At 43.2% G+C, this 17,636-nt stretch overlaps 1 protein-coding gene across 1 annotated transcript in view; it reads left to right on the forward strand.

Moving 5' to 3' along the window:
* ttll7 (tubulin tyrosine ligase-like family, member 7) overlaps positions 1-17,636 on the forward strand; it is a 59,735-nt gene that overhangs the window by 13,379 nt on the left and 28,720 nt on the right. The window contains exons 8-11 of the mRNA XM_070832810.1: positions 1,105-1,263; positions 11,962-12,056; positions 14,002-14,149; positions 15,317-15,390. Of these exons, the coding sequence (XP_070688911.1) occupies positions 1,105-1,263; positions 11,962-12,056; positions 14,002-14,149; positions 15,317-15,390 (476 nt within the window). The remainder of the gene's footprint in view (positions 1-1,104; positions 1,264-11,961; positions 12,057-14,001; positions 14,150-15,316; positions 15,391-17,636) is intronic.

Consider the following 17,636-nt stretch of genomic DNA (forward strand, 5'->3'; position numbering starts at 1 on the left):
ACCAGCAGGACATCCGTCTGCTGTCTTTACCACACCGAGATATAGAGGGAAGTTAAAGTGACGCTATAAAAACAAATTAATTACACATGCAGACATTAAGTAGCTAATAAAATACAAACTTTTATGCAGGTGAAAATGAAAAAATAAAAAAGATCAAAGAGGTTTATAAAACCATTTAAGCCCAAAGCTAACAAAACACAGGCACACATGCACACACATGCACAGTGCTGAGCAGTGGCCAGTGCTGGGGGCTCAGGATAAGGAGGGAGGTGATGGGGGCAGGGACAAAGACACACACCAGCCAGTACTGGGGACTTCAGGCATAAATGATGGTAGTGGGAGCAGGTGTTTGTGCTGGGCAGCCTGTGGGTCAGACGGGTGGATGGATGGACAGATGGATGGAGGTGTGTGAGCGACAGACAGATAGGGGGGCTGCCGCCTTATCAGGCCTGGGCCAGACCACCATACCCCTCTCCTGCACCCAGCAGTCAGACTGGAGACTGCAAACTGCAGGCCAGCAGCACTGCGTGGAGCTTGACTGGTGAGGGGAAGCTTTGTGGAGTGTGTGTGTGTGTGTGTGTGTGTGTGTGTGTGTGTGTCACAGTGAGCATGTTTACCCTTGTTGCACAGTGGGAGTGGGAGGTAGCAGCCAGCAAACATACATGCAAACACACACGAACACAGGTTGGGAGGCACTAGCCACACAGATGGACCACCACCAGCACTGGTAAAAGTGTGTGTGTGAGTGAAATTCAAAGGGTTTCGGGCCAGTAACACTTTCTGTTTCTGCTCAGCTTTTAAACTGTCAGCATGTCTCAAGACACAAGAGAATTGAGGATCAATCTGGATTGTAGTCCCAGACCGCAGGTCTGTGGTCCTAAATCTAAAGGTTGAGGCATTTGTCTGCAGTTGCAACCTATGATTAAAGCAAGATTAATAATTGCACCATTTTCAGTTAAAGGAGACTTTTAATCCACTGCTATAAAAATCACAGCTGTTTCTGGCTTTTTAGGATGAATTAAACTGACTTAAAAAATGAAGGTTTGTGTTCTCTTTGTCAGCTCAGCGTGGTGCTTCTCTTTGTGTTTGTGTGTGTCCTGCCAGGAGCTGGTGGTGAAGACGATAATTGTGGCTGAGCCCCACGTCCTGCACGCCTATCGCATGTGTCGCCCTGGCCAGCCACCAGGGAGCGACAGCGTCTGCTTTGAGGTCCTGGGCTTTGACATCATCCTGGACCGCAAACTCAAACCCTGGCTACTGGAGGTACAACTCCGCACAGCATATGTGTGTGTCTGAGTGTGAAACGATGCAAGTGTGTTTCTCACTTTTACCTTGTAACTTATTGTTGCTGCATTTTCCATGAAATTTTTTGAATATAAAAAAAGGAGTGTATTTACAACATCATTTAAGGGGACATTTATTTATAGTTAAGTTTCATTTATTCATTTTCAAATTTAAAAATTTTATGGTATTTATTACTAATTTTCAGTTTTTTATCTTATGTAGTATGTGATGTATATCATGATTTTGAATTTAAAAATTACATAATTTTAAAAGATAATTAAAAATAATGAAATGCAGCAGGAGATTTACTGCTGTGACTTTTTAATTTTATTTGTGGCTGTGTATGTGAGTGTTTGTGGAGAGAGAGGAAGGCTGCAGTCTGTGGAGTCTCACCTGTCTACGCTGCCACTAAAGTGACGGCGGCTCCAAAATGAAGTAATGTGGCATCAGCAGGAGATCGAGACGTTGCCCCACACTGACAGAAAGCATAAACACACACTGATTTTGCTTACACACTCTCGTCCCTGGCGCACAGAAACACACACAGAGGCTCAAGTATGCTTCATGCACCTCAGAACACAAGGAGAGACACATTCCCGTGTAAAATGAAAGGAACGTACACAACCACAAAAATGCACACACAATTACATGCATGTGTGCATTCACTACATTCACATACACAGCAGCAAGACAAAGACACATCTTCCCCATACAGAGGGAGACACACACGCACACACACACACACACAGGGTATGAAAATATAGGTCAGGACGGCAGGTTGACTAGCAAGACACCCACCCCTCACTCTCTGCGTCAGTCTCTCAAGTGTCAGTCATTCAGGAGACGGATTCGAGTTCAGACTCCACTCCAGGATTTCTGCCTCACCGTTCTGATGTCAGCCAGTCAGCCAGTCAGTTAAAGCGTGACCTAAATCCTTTAACCCAAAGTGGCTGCGCCTCACCCCCCCACCACCTCCCCACCCCCCACAAATTGACTCAAGGATGGGAAATGCCTCTGGGATAATTGTTTGTTTTTTCCCATCATGCCAACCCAAAATAAATCTCGCGATTTCCAAAAGCCACTGATGTGGAGAAACAAAAAAGAGTGACATTTGATAGTTGGTTGGTGTTTGCAGAAGAGACGTTGTGGAATTAGGGTGTTATAATTACCTTACCTGACTCTTTTTGTGTGGTTGAGTCGTTGCACTATATGACAAAAGGATGTACAAGAGAGAGTAAGAGGTTCGTGTTCCTTTTGTGAGTGTGTGTGTGTGTTTGTGTGTGTTTGTAAATGTGTATGAGACATGGCAAACAGCCATGAATGCAGTTGTTCCACTCCAGCAGTAATGATCCCCCCTGTGCTACTAGCAGCTCTCTATAACTCTCATCAATTAACATCCCACGCACACACACATACACACACACAACCCTGCCTCTCTTTCACGCAACATTTACAGCAACAATCATTCATTTCCAAAATTCAACTGATTAGTCAGGGGATAGTTGCAAGCATAGACCCCCTCTCAAATCCTCGCTGCGTACGCTGTCAAGCCTGAAAATAACTTTATTACCACTTTTTAGCCTGTCGACATTCATTCCTATTCAGCAGGGACGCAACACGCAGCCAGGCCCATAGGCTGGTTGCCACAAACGGTACCCTATGGCAAGCCCTCAGGTCCAAATTAAATTTTTCAGCAGATCACTTTGCAACATTTTGTGTTAAATTGAATCTATTTCACCTAATTTCACCATTTTTTATTTATTATTTTTTGTCAACCCCAAAGAAGTAAAAACTGTAAAAATTGTGTCAGGAATTGAAACACAATCTAGGTCTTACAGGTTTGTTTTGAATTTGTCGACTTCACCTCTCCGATTTCCTTGTTGGTGTCACTGTGAATTATATGTGCCACGCCTCGTTGGGGCTTTACCCAGACTGCTGCTCCGACACCGTCTTCCTCTCTTACTCTTAAAAATGTCGAAGTTGGTTGTTGGACATGCAGACTTGCAGCCAGGAAATGAAAGTTCAACCTGTGTAAACTCAAAGCCAGTCGGATACCTGAAAGCTAGATGGTATCATATATAAGAAACTGTCAGATGACATTAGTCCTGCCCTTTGTATTTGTATTTTTGTCTGCCGTTTCTGAGTGTGTGTAGGAGGCTGGGGAGGGGGAAGGAACATGATTGCCGCTCACATCCTCCAATTACACCTCCAGAAAATCGCCACTGTTTTTGTGTTTTTTTGGAGAAGTTATTCAAAATAGTACAAGTCCAAACTTCTGTGATTAAAGGACACAAGTACCTCTATTTTCCATTTGCAAAAAAAATCCTCTGTGGAAGACACAATACACCAGCTCTTTGTAAGCAGACAAGCTCAAAGCAAAATCATTGCGAATATACTGATAGCGAATACGGATACTCAAGGGGAGCAACCCACAGACCAGCGCACACCTGCTAAATATCTTTTCACAGGGGTGAAAACAGAGAAGACAAGAGTGATACAAACCAAGGCCAGCCAGGCATCAAACAGGCGCATTGCGCTTAAAGCAAGTAAGGGGAGCAGAGAAGGTAAAAAGAGAGAGACAGGCTTTTGTGTGATCCTTATCTTAATTCAGCAGGGTTTTCAACACAAGTTTTACCTCCTATTGACATTCAAAACATCGGCACTACATGGGGGCACACACACACACGCACACACACACACACACACGCACTTGCTCAAATGGCGTAACCCGAGACGTTCACTTTCATTAAACCAGCCCAGACAGCATCTGTGTCTCGTATAGGAAAGGCGTTTCATTGAGCCGTGATCTTCACTTCGCACAGATACACACTTGGGTGCACGCACACCCATACAGAGAGTATATATTCACACACGCAGCCTGCTTAGACTGTGGTTGATATTGTCAGTGCAGAGACTTTTGCTTTGAGGGTTTCATTGAGTGTTTTCTTTGTCTTTTAACAGCAAAAAAAAAACAATGAAAAGAAGAAACTTAATTAATGGAGATATGCACATACATTCAGTTCAGATGAGGAACCGCCTCATGACACAGGCTTTACTCATAAATTCTGCCAGCAAACGGTGGTGTCTTAAAACTGGGGTGCGTGGGTCAATGAGAACAGCAGGCATTTCCAAATCCAGTGTCAAAGGGAGTGCATTTACTCAGTGACAAAATATAGCAGTAGGACAGCATTTTCACTCCTGCATCCCCCTCCCCTCTCACGTTTATCCAGGGCCCATGTGCTGTAAGCCAGCATGACAAATAATGTCAAACGGAGTGAGGAAAATGGAAAAAAATATTACTAGAGGTTCGGAGGGTGATCGGCGAGGACACAAGGAATGTAAAAACTATTTCTTTAAATGTTCCACCCCTTATTTCTGAAACAGGACCCAGCAAAGAGCACAATTTATTGTTCTCACGAGGTCTTGATTGGTGTCTATGAACCCCAACACAAAAAAATGGGCGGATTGAGGTCCAGACTCATTACAGGCTCTCACTTGCTTGTTTTTTTTAAGTTGTTCCCCCACACAAAGCACAAAAACACAGCTCCAGCTGGTCAACTCTAAATAAAAAGAAACAAGTGTTTGTAGAGAGCATGAATAATTAGAAACCTGCCCGGCCCGTAGGAAGCGGCCTCTCTAGTCGTTCAGGCTGCAGGCAGCTCAGAGGCTGGTCAGCCTGCTTGTTCGGCCCGCAGTCAGTGTGTGACGGTGAGCGTGTGTGAAAATGAATTTGATTTGTGCTGTGTCAGTGTGTGTGTGTGTGTGTGTGTGTGTGTGTGTGTGTGTGTGTGTGTGTGGTGATCGAATGGGTGCATACTGTTGGTAATATATGTGTATTTGCCTGCACTAAAGACATGCATAAGCACTATGAAAACCACTGCATACAACTGAGGGACTTTCTGTATTTCTTGTGAATGTGTCTACTCCCAAATGTGTGTGTATCTGAATGTGTGGTCTTTCGCCCTCTGGGAATAAATCCTCCGTAGTGTGTGTGTGCGTGTGTATGTGCCTGCCCATTTTGATCTGCCTACCAAACCAACTCCAGCCCACAGCCCGTGTTTTTATTCAGACGCGGGAAAGAATCCTGCTTAAAACGCAAAAACAGACCAATTCAGTGAGTGACAGAATAGAGGAAAAGGAAACTTTGTTTGATAACTTTCATGGTGTTTTACGTGTAACTGGTATAAAGATGCCATCGCACACAGGAGCACAGGCAGCTTGGTTATTGGTGGCTGCAACTTAACTTCCATCTCTTCATCCATCTCTTTCCCTCTTTCTACCCCTCCTGGACGGGTTGTGCAGAGTGATTGGCAGCTAATGAGGCAGGCATGGTTAGGTCAACTGTGGCACAGGTTTTTTTTTTTGTTTCTCCGTGTGTGTGTGTGTGTGTGTGTGTGTGTGTGATTGGGCATTACGACACCAGACCAACAGGCTGCAGCTGGAGTGCTCCCCCAAGGGTGGTGATTCTTCACCCCTCCTCTCCCCCCCTTTACCCCTTCCTGCAACTTTCCTCCCTTTCTGTGCTCTGTCCCCGATTGTTTCAAGATGAGTTTGGTTTGCCTGTCCACCCCTCAGAGCCAACATAATCCAGACTTCCTTTCCTTTTGAGTGCAAGTGTATATGTGTGTGTGTTTGTGTTGGGGGTGTGTTTGTGGGGGGTAATTTGCGCTGGCAAGTGTAAACAGATGCCATGATACACACATACACATAGAAACAAACATGGATATATTTTTTTTAACTGTTCTACATCCACAACACACACCAACACACACTGCAAATGAGTTACAACTGCTGAAAATACTGTTAATGCTTACACTCATGTAAGCTTTCAAGTCAAATTCTATTTCATCTGTGTAGAATGAGATGAAAATTTGGTGTTGCTATAGCTTTTCATGAAAGTCTTAAAGAGTAACTGTTTTTGTAGGAGTTTTAGAAAAGGGATTTAGAGGTTAGCCTGCCTTTCAGGCATTTCCTCAGGAAATTTAAGAAGTATTTTGTAGCCCCTACAGCAGCCAGGTTGAACATTATTTTGTACTCAGGGTGATTAAGGAGGATTTTTACTAGCTACCTGTGCTCTCCAAATAATTTTCATCCCCTCATGATCAAATTTTCTTGGGTGAAAAATGATGAGGAGAATACATACAGTTTGATATACTCAATTATCTCTCAGAGTCTCTCTTGCACCCTTCCACCTTTCATTCTCCTTTTGCCTTTGATTAATACGTGGCACTTAGTGGGATCCATTCTTGTTTAAATGTCCGTGGGTATCGTCCTTAGCTCTGAGGGGGTGTCTTTCTCCCCGTGAACCCTAGGTGGCAGTAGTTACCTACGAGCCGCTCCTTGGCTTATAAGAGGTTTATTAAAGAATAATTAGAATGATGTATGGCACTGTCTGTCTCTATCCACATCCATTTTCCCCCAACATGACTATTTCATGGAATAAGTATCAAATTAGGAGCGCACAGGCCTCGTATGTGGGGCAGTTGAAAACACACTCAAACATTTAGTCATTTATCATCAGGCATGTATGGCAGTACCAGTGACTGTGACTGTGTGTGCGTGTGTGTGTGTGTGTGTGTGTGTGAGTGTGACTGAGAGGGGAGATATATATTCCATGTTTATGAGTGACATATGGAACTGTGGTGTGTGTGTGTGTGTGGTTGGGTGTGTAAGAGACTGTAAAGGAAGATATATTGTTGTATTTTTATGAGTGACAGTTGTGCACGTTAGGTGTGTTTTCTTTATATATTTTTGCATGTTTATAAGTACTTTGATGAAGGGTTTGTGTATGCAGCTGCGTAACTACGTCCACTCTTTGTGTGCACCTTTGAAGCACCTTTTGCTTTTTGTGGCTGTATCTGTGTGTGTCTTCAAAAAAAAAACAAAAAAACAAAGGAAATATAAAAATTTTTTTAAAAAAACTCACCCTGCCAGCCAGCCAGTCAGGCAGGTCAGGCTGACTGGTGGCTAAGTTAAGCGTTGGCCCGCTCACTCCCAGGACCTTTACCAGCGGCTCAGCATGCTCAGCTAGAGTTTCCCTGTGTCCGACAGGACCACTAAAAATGCCACGAAAAGAACAAAACAGTGATTGATAAGACGGCTGAAACAAGAGAACGACTTAACATGGCGGCCAGCTGTCTGTCTTTCTGTCGCTCTGCTACTCATGCTCTCCCTCTCTCTCCCTCCCTGCCTCCCTTTCTTATTCCACCATTGTGCTGCAACAAACACTCCATTCTGACAGCGGTTGAACTGTGCCGATACCCTCGAGTGTGCGGGGCAGAATGGGAGGCTTGTCAAAGCAGTGGTTGTTTACACTCTGCCAGGAATAATAAGAGGGGGTCGTTTTTCTGAACCGATTAATCACGAGCAGCCCTTGCACTTGTTTGACGAGTATTCCAGACACAGAATAGATGTCGAAGGGGGGAAGCAATTTGTTGTGGAAAGAAAGCAGCTGATTGTTGCTGATCCATTGCTGTTGCTATGTTATTAGGATCGGTGTGACACAGCAAAGGCCACACGTGCAAAATGTGTGCTGCCCACTCCATTTTCAACAATGAATCAGTCATGTTATCATTATGAGTATTTTTTTTTTCAGAAGTGAAATGACAATGAATTGTTAGACAGAGCTGGAATCTGATTAATTATCATACATACCACAGTTTGAATTTATTGTCTCTAGGTGTGCAGGATGGCCTGTGTTAATAGTAGTGTTACTGTGGGGGTTTGGTTTTGCTCAATGGACATTATTTGAACAAAACATTTCCGGGGGGGGCAAATGTTATGAGAGTGACCCTGCGTCCAAACCTGAGGGTAAAGAGAATTTCCTACCTGGAAATTAATAAACTATATCAAATCAAATAAGGCATGCAAAATTTGCTGGTTGCATTTCTACCTCTCTGTTTGTTCTTTGTGGACTGCAAGCCTGTCTACTGATCTTTATTGCAGGCTCTAGAAAATTCAAACCAAATGGATAGTTGAAAAGAATTTAATAAGGCTCCCTCCACCACAAGCTTTATTTCACAACTGCCTTCATAAACACTGGCAGGTTACTTGTGTGTCTCAGTCTCACACCTCCAGGTGCAGAAAATGAAAGAGTTACATGTCCTGTATAGAGTACGTTAATGGTTTCCAGCTCACCTCTGATCTTTGTGTGTTTAATTGGATGATCAGATGAGGATAAACCTGTCCTGTAAAAAATTACAGACTGATATGTTATTTTCCTACATGCTCATTCTGCTGTTTGACCGAGTGATATTTGGGCTACACTGATGCGATGCTGATGCAGAACCGAATCAAAGCACGAGTAAAAAGAAGTTTCTAATCTTTTCATCTGACATTTTTATTGAATGCGTCTTGGAGTAACCGAGGGCTCCTTTAAGACCCTGCCAGAGTCACTTAAGGAAATCAGAGTGGGGGTTTTGGGAGCCTGCAGGGGTTCATTAGGACCAGACTGGTCCAACTTCCTCTGCCAGGGAGGAAAAGGAGAACACAGAAACACAGAGAGACAGAAACACATAAGAGAGGCAACGACCAGAGAGGGCTAGCAATCGGGGGGCGGGGGGGATGTGGGGGAGAGTGACCAGACAGAAAACGGTGCTAGAGACAGTAAGAAACAGAGGGGGAAGAGAAACTAACCAGCAGAAGGCGGTGGAAGGAGAGAGACCAAAGATTGAGGGAGAGCAAAGAGAGACAGCGAGTGCTGCGATGCCAGTCTACTCGGTGACAGCTTGACACCACAAATCAAACTAAGAAATGAAGACAAGTAACGAGACAACCGTCACCAGGATCACTGCCAGTCTGGCTGTTACCTATAGGCTACGGCGCTCTAAAGCCCCACTCTTTTCATTGTGGCTGTCATATCAGGGAGTGCTCTAAATGAAAACAGACCTCTTCCCTCTTTTTCTTTTGTAGTTTTTTTCTTTCTTAGGTAAGGTACTGTAGGTTGAAGTGGAGCTCTGTCCTTCTCTCCTCAGCACACAGAGGGATGTATTGTAGACTTCACTCTATTGAGTGAAAGAGTTGGATAGGGTCTCTGTTCCTTTTTTTCCTCTTTTTGCACTGGGAGACATTAATCACCTACACCCCCTCCTTCTGATAAATGGTTGCTGTGTAGAAAAACGCACATGTGGGTGGACGTACACACTTACAAAGGCACAGCCATACAAACCTACATCATGTTGGTGTAGATTTAGTAGCTTACTTGTGGTTTTTGTGGATCTATCCTCTGAACTAGTCAAAGGGACTCGGGCAGTGATGGTCCAACGGGCTCAGGGAGAGTATACAGTTGCCTCAGGTGAACATAGAGAGCTACAGCTTGGGATGAGTTTTCTCATCCATGTGTTCACACAGCTTCACGCTTTGGAAACCTCTATGTACAGCCATGTTCTTCTGCTTCATAGGAGTTCTGGGTTTTGGTGTGTGTGGAGTAGCCGTTAATGTAGGGGGCAGCCTTACTGATTCACTTAATCCTGCCCAGTTTTTTTTTTTTTTTTTTTTTTTTTTAGCAGCTGGCTCATGATCCAAATGGACAATCTTTCAGTGGTTACCTCTCTTTTTTGGGGGGTTACCTGTCCAATGGCTGGCAACACAATCAGCACTCTCTCTGTTCCTTGGAGCTTGGTTGTGATGTAAATATTATCTTACAGCGCTGGTCCCCAATCTGCCACACAGCAGTAAGCACCTTTGTGTCAGGATTAGTAATGGCTAGTTCAGAAGAAGGGAAGATAAAGAGGGATGGAGTTTCTGAGTGCTACCCACGTAACCCTTGAGACACTTTGCACATCGCTGTAAAGGAGCTTTCGGGTTTTGTTGCTTATTTTCAAAAATCTTTCTGGTTCTTAAAGGTCTGGTGTCGCACACCAATCACCACCAATTTTCTCTTTGGCTTCTTTCACTATGCTTCACCCAAGCTCCTGATTGGTGGATAGAATGGATCTATAATGTGCTCTAAAACCTCTGATTGGTTCAGTGTTGCTCTGTTACTGAAGTCACGATTTGTGATTGGCTGTTGTGCAGCTTTGATGAGTTCAACTGTATCCAACTGCTTTTTTTCTCAAAGGAAGACAGGAATAGGACGAATAATGTTTCTGACACAAATACTCGCTCAGACTGCAGATTAAGGCTACCGGGAACGATGAATTTCCAGCGAACTATAAGTCGCTAATTAATCTCCGATCTGATTTTTATTTGATTGATTTCATGGTGATTGATTTTCACAGACAGATGTAGCCACGTTGAGTCATAGTATGGCAGCAGTCAATGCATGTCCACCGGATAATAACCTTAATGCTTTTAAACACTGAATATATATTCTCAAAAACATTTTAACAGCAATAATTTGTAACATGTTTAATTCATTTATAATATAACCTGTGAATCAGTCATATTGTAATATAATATTATCTCTTCCCCAATTCCTATTGCCCTACATAGGTCCCTACTTGGATTATTTTTTTTTTCCTAATGGTATTAGGACATTGTTTGCACCCTGCTTGTGGGCGAGGTTCTGTCTAGAGATTCTTTGTACACCTTTTAAGTCAGATATCCCTTTGTGCTGAGAAAATTCATTCACAATTCTCAGATGTGCTTACTTTAATACGCCTTAAGTCATTAACAAATACACCTTTCTTGAAGCTATTAGAGATCTAATGACACGAAAAGGTGCCAACCATGCTATTATTTCTAAATTAAAAAAAAAAGAATAGGCGGTTTGAGCATTTGAATGACATTAGGAGGAGACCTGACTCATTTCAATAATCAAGGTTTATCAACCCGAGCCAGCCTTTCTCTGGGTATCTGTTGCATTGTCATTTGAAGTCACCTCATAGTAAGACGCCGTTCCAATCACAGTTGCCAGTTCATTCAGCGTCCCTCCTCACTTCTCTCTATTTGCTGGTTCTTTTGTTGTCTCAAACAATCTTCTTTCTCACCTTTTGAGAGAGGAGACAGAGGGAACATAACAAAGAGTAAAGGGGAAGAATTGATTTGTTGTGTCAGGTGTAATAACTGGTATCTGAATACCTTACATTGGTGCTGGAAATTGTTCTGTTAAGAAAGGTAAGCTGCTCTTGAATTTGTCCCAGGGTGATACTGACTTTTGTACCTCAAATCACAGGTGGCTTATTCTGTTCTCGCTCAGTTGTCTCTCTGTGTGAGCGCTCCTGATTGTGTATGATGGCACTGAGCTGAGCGGGGGTAATTCGCTGATGCTGACAAAGAGATGTTAGTGGTACGGATAGGTGTTACAGTGCCTGGCACGCTTAGATTTCAGATCCACGGGCCGCTTGCTATGGTTGGCTGAAAAAGCCAGGGTCACTGCTCTGGTGACAGCTTCACCTACACAATCTGTTCATATGCGTACACTTATACACACATAGGCTTTTCCTCATGCACAAGCATACACACATCAGTGTCAGACAAGTTTGCTGCCCAGGCAAAGGCTAATAGTTCCAAAGTGTCCTTGAAAGAAAAAAAAGCCTTGCTTTCCATCTCTTTCTCTCCTCTTCTCTCCTCTTTTCTCTCCTCCTTGTGGGAACAGATCTCTTTTTTTTCCAAAGATGCCCTAAATCCACTCCTGTAATTGCATAGCATTTCTGTCTGCTGAATTGAGAAGAAAGAAAAAAAAAAAAAAAAAAAACTATTCAAATATTCTTTGAATGTTTCTCTCTTCTCCGACAGATCAATCGAGCTCCAAGCTTTGGGACCGATCAGAAGATTGATTACGACGTGAAGAAAGGGGTGCTGCTCAATGCTCTCAAACTCCTCAACATTCGGTACTGTTCAACACCACGGTCATACTCACACATGCACGTGCTTGCAGATACACACACAGATAGACACACGTGAACTGCATCAAGGGACCCATTAAGTTTTATGTGCACAGATGGGCAAACCTCGCGTCAAACTTTATTTTACAGGGCTCTGAATGTTCAAGCATTTCAATCGATTCCTTCAGTTTTCTTTTTTTGGTAACCCTGAAAACACAAGAATTACTTTGATGCACTGCACTATTCAGCCTTTATCTTGTTTTGGTTTCAAACTGATGACACTGTAGTGACATTAGTCTGAAACTAACAGGAGGTTTTAGTTGTGGACAAGAAAAATAAAATTGCTGCACTTGTAAATTTGTGTGTGGTGGGATACAGAGACAGATAATGGATGAGGTACAAAGCTACACCTCTATTGTGCACTTTTTGCACCTTTCAATCAGACGCGCTTATGTTTTTATGTAGGATGGCTGCACCGTGCTCCACACTTGGCCAAACTAGATCTATGGTGCTGTATGTAATTGATCCGTTGTGCGTGTGTGTGTGTGTGTGTGTGTGTGTCTGTGCGTGCATGTCTGTGTGTGTGTGTGTGTGTGAGAGATAGGAACTGGGTAACAGTAAGTTATGTTATCTGTATTTCATAGTCTACACTGTTCACCCTTCTCTGTATATTTACTGTGGTGCTCCTTTAAATGCTTTACGAGTGTATTTGTTTGCCTGTTAAGGTCACGCATACTGTCAACCTTAATGTATTTTTGTACATATGTAGTGTGTGTGTTTGTGTGTGTTTGCTGGCATGCTTTTCTGTCCCCTGGCTACAGTGAGTCTGTCCACTGATTGATCATCGTACACCAGACCTCTGGATCTCTGCTCTCTTTTTCTCTCTCTCTCTCACTCTCTCTGTACTTGTCCTCCTCTTACTGCTCTAAATATAGTCTCAACTCTACTAGACACACACACACACACACACACACACACAACGGATCAATTACATACAGCACCATAGATCTAGTTTGGCCAAGTGTGGAGCACGGTGCAGCCATCCTACATAAAAACTCACTCCATCCTCCCGCCTGGTTTCAGTCGGCACAAACAAATCTCTTATCAAAATGATTTGTTTCATGGCTGATGTTTACTGTGTTCCCACAGATTAAAAGGGGAGATTTGATTATTTCATGACAAATAAATCGTAGGAGGCCTTGAAAGGCAGCGGGGAGCTCTTTGCGCTGGACAAACTGCTTATGTTCACGCTGGAGTGAATGAGGGCTTTGTTCTACCTCACTCACTTTTTCCTTATATAGTAATGGCTTTGCTTCCCAAAAGGGAGGGGTTGGTGGTGTGTAGAGGTAAGGTCGGCTCTCAACTCTGCTCACAACACCAACTGTATCAACGTGGGATCAATTCAGGCCCGACCGGGCATGGACATTGATAAACCTCAGCCCCCCAACAGCACTCAATATCCAATTTAAAGGGCCAGCGATTGACTAAAATGAATTGCCCTTTTTCCAGACCGCAATGGCCCACTTGTACAGAATTAGCTGTCTGGTCCTGTTAATCCTGAGGTTGTCAGTTTGTTTGTGTCTCCGCTCCATCTTTATCTCCGCATTGTTGAATGTTTTGTGAGAGATTTTCTTCTTTTCTTTTTTTTTTTTTTTTTAACGGCCACAATTATGTGATCAAAAGGCAAATTAAGGTCAGTCCATTAGTTAGGGATGTAACATGCATGCTGTCAAACTTCATCATAGTTTACAGCATTAACAAAAAAACAGTTTTGCTGATATAACATCTGCTGTAGTGATAAAATAAAGTCTTTGTTTTCTGAAAGAACTATTGCAGTATGTGGACAGGAAATAAAAAAAGAAAAGAAAGCTTTGTATTCTTAGATAGTATACATGAATGGTGCTGCTTTTGTCCGTCCTCTTGACTCTGCACTTGTTCTATGTTGATCCAGAGCCAGTGATAAGAAACGCAACCTGGCCCAACAAAAGGCAGAAGCTCAGAGACGTCTCTATGGACACGGCTCCATGAAGAAACTGTCGGCTGCTTCCTCGGACTGGGAGAAACAACGTCACACACTGGAGCGAAGGAGAGAAGAGCTGGTAAGGCACAAACAAATTATTTAACTATTGCATTCAGTTTAAACCTCATTATTCACTACGAAATTTGCTGAGCAAGACTGTGCTTCACATTTACGCAGTTACTCATATTACCACCTGGGATCTGCCGAGTAAAAGTACTTTCTCTCTGCTGGCGGCTGACCAACTGCAGGGGAGCATCTGGGATGCTATGCACCTGTACAAGGTGGTTCACCTTGACTACGGTCAAGGAAGTTAAGAGCGAAACGCATTCATTTCCCCAACTGGACTTTCAAAACGAGCCTGGGGACTAAAACAAAGGCTGTACAGTCATAAGACCCGAGTCATGAGACACCCTTTAAGCCTTTTAAGCCACAGAACAAAAGGCTTCAACAACTCAGGGACAGGTGCTCATCAAAGATGTGTTCAGAGATATCGTCTGGGACATTTCGTTAACACAATCGGTTAGTAAATAGAAACCCTTACTTCGTAGGACATGTTGACTTCATTAAACAGCCCAACAATACATCAGGGTGTTTGTGTTATACAGGATATATCAGGACTGAAACAAGGACAGTGGAGAGTCTGAGCAGAAAATCAGATCAACTTTCTTGCTCTATGTCAAAAGAGTAAAAGTGTTCCGAGACAAGCATACCATTTAATTATTCTCTCTTTGAAATGGAGAAGTCAAGCGAGCTTTTCTCATCTATATGGGGAAAAGTGGCAGCTAGTAGTGCTTGACGCCTCCCACCCTCTTTGATTAGCCTTTTGATCAGCCACAGCAGTAATCAGTGGGAATAAGGAGAGATGGCACGAGGCACTATTTTAAAAAGGGCACTACCTCATCTTTAAGTGCTGTTATGGCTGAAGTGCGAGACCAGGTTTGGGCCTATTGAAGGCGCACATCACGCAGAGCTCAATGATACCGCAGTGCCAGAAGTGGAGTGAACCCCAATCTGACTCATGACAAAATGGCCAACTGAGCTCTGCAATTATACCTTTGTAACATTAATAAGAGAGTAGGTGGTAAAATAACTCTAAGTTTTGAGGCATTGCTAGGTGAGACTTTCTTCTTGTCCATCTCCGCCTCTTGCCTACTCATTTTTAAGACTTTATTCTTTTCTTTGTTTCTATTAGAAACACAAGTAGCGGTTGCAGATCCTTCTTCCTTTGCTTTTCTCCCATTTCTAGAAAGAACGACTGGCACAAGTCCGCAAGCAGATTTCCAGGGAAGAGCATGAAAAGCAACATCTGGGAAACTACAGGTGAGGAAGACGCAAACAGCCAGAGAGGAGGGCTCTCCCTCCAGGAGCTCCACCCACTGTAGCGGTGCCAGCACTGCTTCCATTCATCGGGTCATCTGCAGAGCGCCAGGCTCTCAGGAGAATAAATAATACTGCTGCAGAGAGAGCAAACAAAAGAGAACATCAAATGTTTTGAAAGCGTGAGACAGAAGAATTAAGATGGAGAGAACATGTAAAATAGAAAGTGAGGAAAGAAATCAGAGTGTGTCAGGGCAAGGTTTGAATTGTTACTTCTCAGTGCACAATATTACCTTTTCAGCATATCAGAAATTTAAATGTATACTTTGCCTGCCTACTGCAAGCTATTCTTCATCTCGTCCTTCCCCCCACACCTCTGTTTTCCCCTCCTGTAACTCCAGCTGGGACTTTGGAAGACATCAGGCATGTCAAATTTTAACAGTAACCTCACAGACGGAGCAGATCCACCTTTAAGTATGACTCAGTAACAGCAACTACTGATTTATCGGTTAGCCCCTGCAAAGTGTTAATGGTCGCTCACTCCCTCAGTCTCTCTCTCTTTATCCAACATGTACTGTAATACATTTCCAGGTTTTGATTTTCTTTCTCCCAATTTTGTTGCACACAAACACACCTACACAGTTGACTCACACACACACTTGCCCTTCTTGCTGTCTCCCCAAGTGTAAGTGACTCCTTGACTCATCACTTGACTGAATGGCGAGTCAGAACGCTGATCCCAGCCTGCATGAAGTGCTGTCACCTCCTTCCTCTTTTCCGACACGCAGCCAGACAGTCAATCAGACAGGCTGAGGTCTGTCTGGAGCACCCCTAATAAAGACCTCTTAGCATTCAAATGGTGTCCCGGCGCAGCACTGGAGCCTGATTAACACACTGCTTCTCATTAGATGAGTTCGGATAATGAACTTACTTACATTCGGCTATTAGATGAAACTTGCATCAGGTACAGACAAGCCGGGGCCCTGTGGCATCAGAGGGAAACCCAGCTGGTTGGTGCCATTGTTGATGTTCATCTAACGTCATTTTAGCAGTTGGAATCAGGAGGCTTGCGAGATGCTGTTGACCAAAACCAACATAGTTTTAAACCGCTGTAAATGTAATATGAATATTAGTCTGGTTTCTAGCACAATTGGGAACATATGGGAGGGAAATATGCCTGAACATGAACATTTTATTTCAAAAAATATTGTAGGGTCACCCTCACATAAAATGTCCATATGTTCAGAGATGGAGGGTGCCAAAAAGAGGGAGCAGTTAACACCCACTATTAAAGTGTTGACCTTATGCTTTCCAGTCAAGTGATTTATGCTGCTCTTTGAGGATTGGTAAGTGCTGGCTCTTTTCATACGTCATCATTTCAGTTCAGCTTATGAAGGGACTTTTTCCACATTTCTCAGAGTGTCTCTCAAGGGGAAAAACCTGTAACATAAAGGTGGTTAAAAGGTTTGGCAGTCAGAAAATCTAATATAGGATAGCGCCTAAGGAGGGAAATAAAGTGATTGGTTCATGTCAGGTCTCTTAGCATTCGGTAGTTGCTCGATTTGGACTGAATTAACTAAAGTAATGCATAGAATTGGGTCAACTTCCCAACAATGTGGAAATCATGCAGCCAGACCAGCGTCTCTGTATAAAATTGTTAAATGGCAGATTGGGTGCAATAAAACTTTTAATGGTGAAACTGTGCAATGTTAAACTTAGCTTGACACTGTACTTGCTCTAAAATCTACAATTCAGATGCTGATGTGTGGGAATAACTTAGCAGTAAGTTTAGTAATCAATATTTACAAAAATCTCTTGATCCTCATGGCAGAACCTTTCCTCCTGCTGCATAAACATTACGTCCAACTTCATGTTTTTAAAAAGCAGGTCTGTACTTTAACCCCCTTTAACTTTAAATCTCTGTTGATTCAAAAGGTCAACTCTGGAGGAGTCTGGCTCTAAATGTGTCTGTGCAGACGCCAAACTATTTCCTTGCTTTTTGCACTCTGCACAGGCCAATGCTTATTTTGATTAAAACACCGTCATTGTTTTGATTTGATGGCTAAAGCGATGACTCGGGGAGAGTTTGGAGATGTATCATGAGGATAACCAAGCAGAGGTTTATACATTTTCCTAATCCCCTCAGGCCAAAGATAAACACTGGGCACTGTTAAAACTAAGCAGAACTATGCAGGATGTGTGAATAGGCACATTAGCAAAGATTGCGACAAGCGTGCACATCTCAGTGA

This window comes from Pempheris klunzingeri, chromosome 6, assembly GCF_042242105.1.
Source record: "Pempheris klunzingeri isolate RE-2024b chromosome 6, fPemKlu1.hap1, whole genome shotgun sequence".
Classification (NCBI taxonomy): Eukaryota; Metazoa; Chordata; class Actinopteri; order Acropomatiformes; family Pempheridae; genus Pempheris; species Pempheris klunzingeri.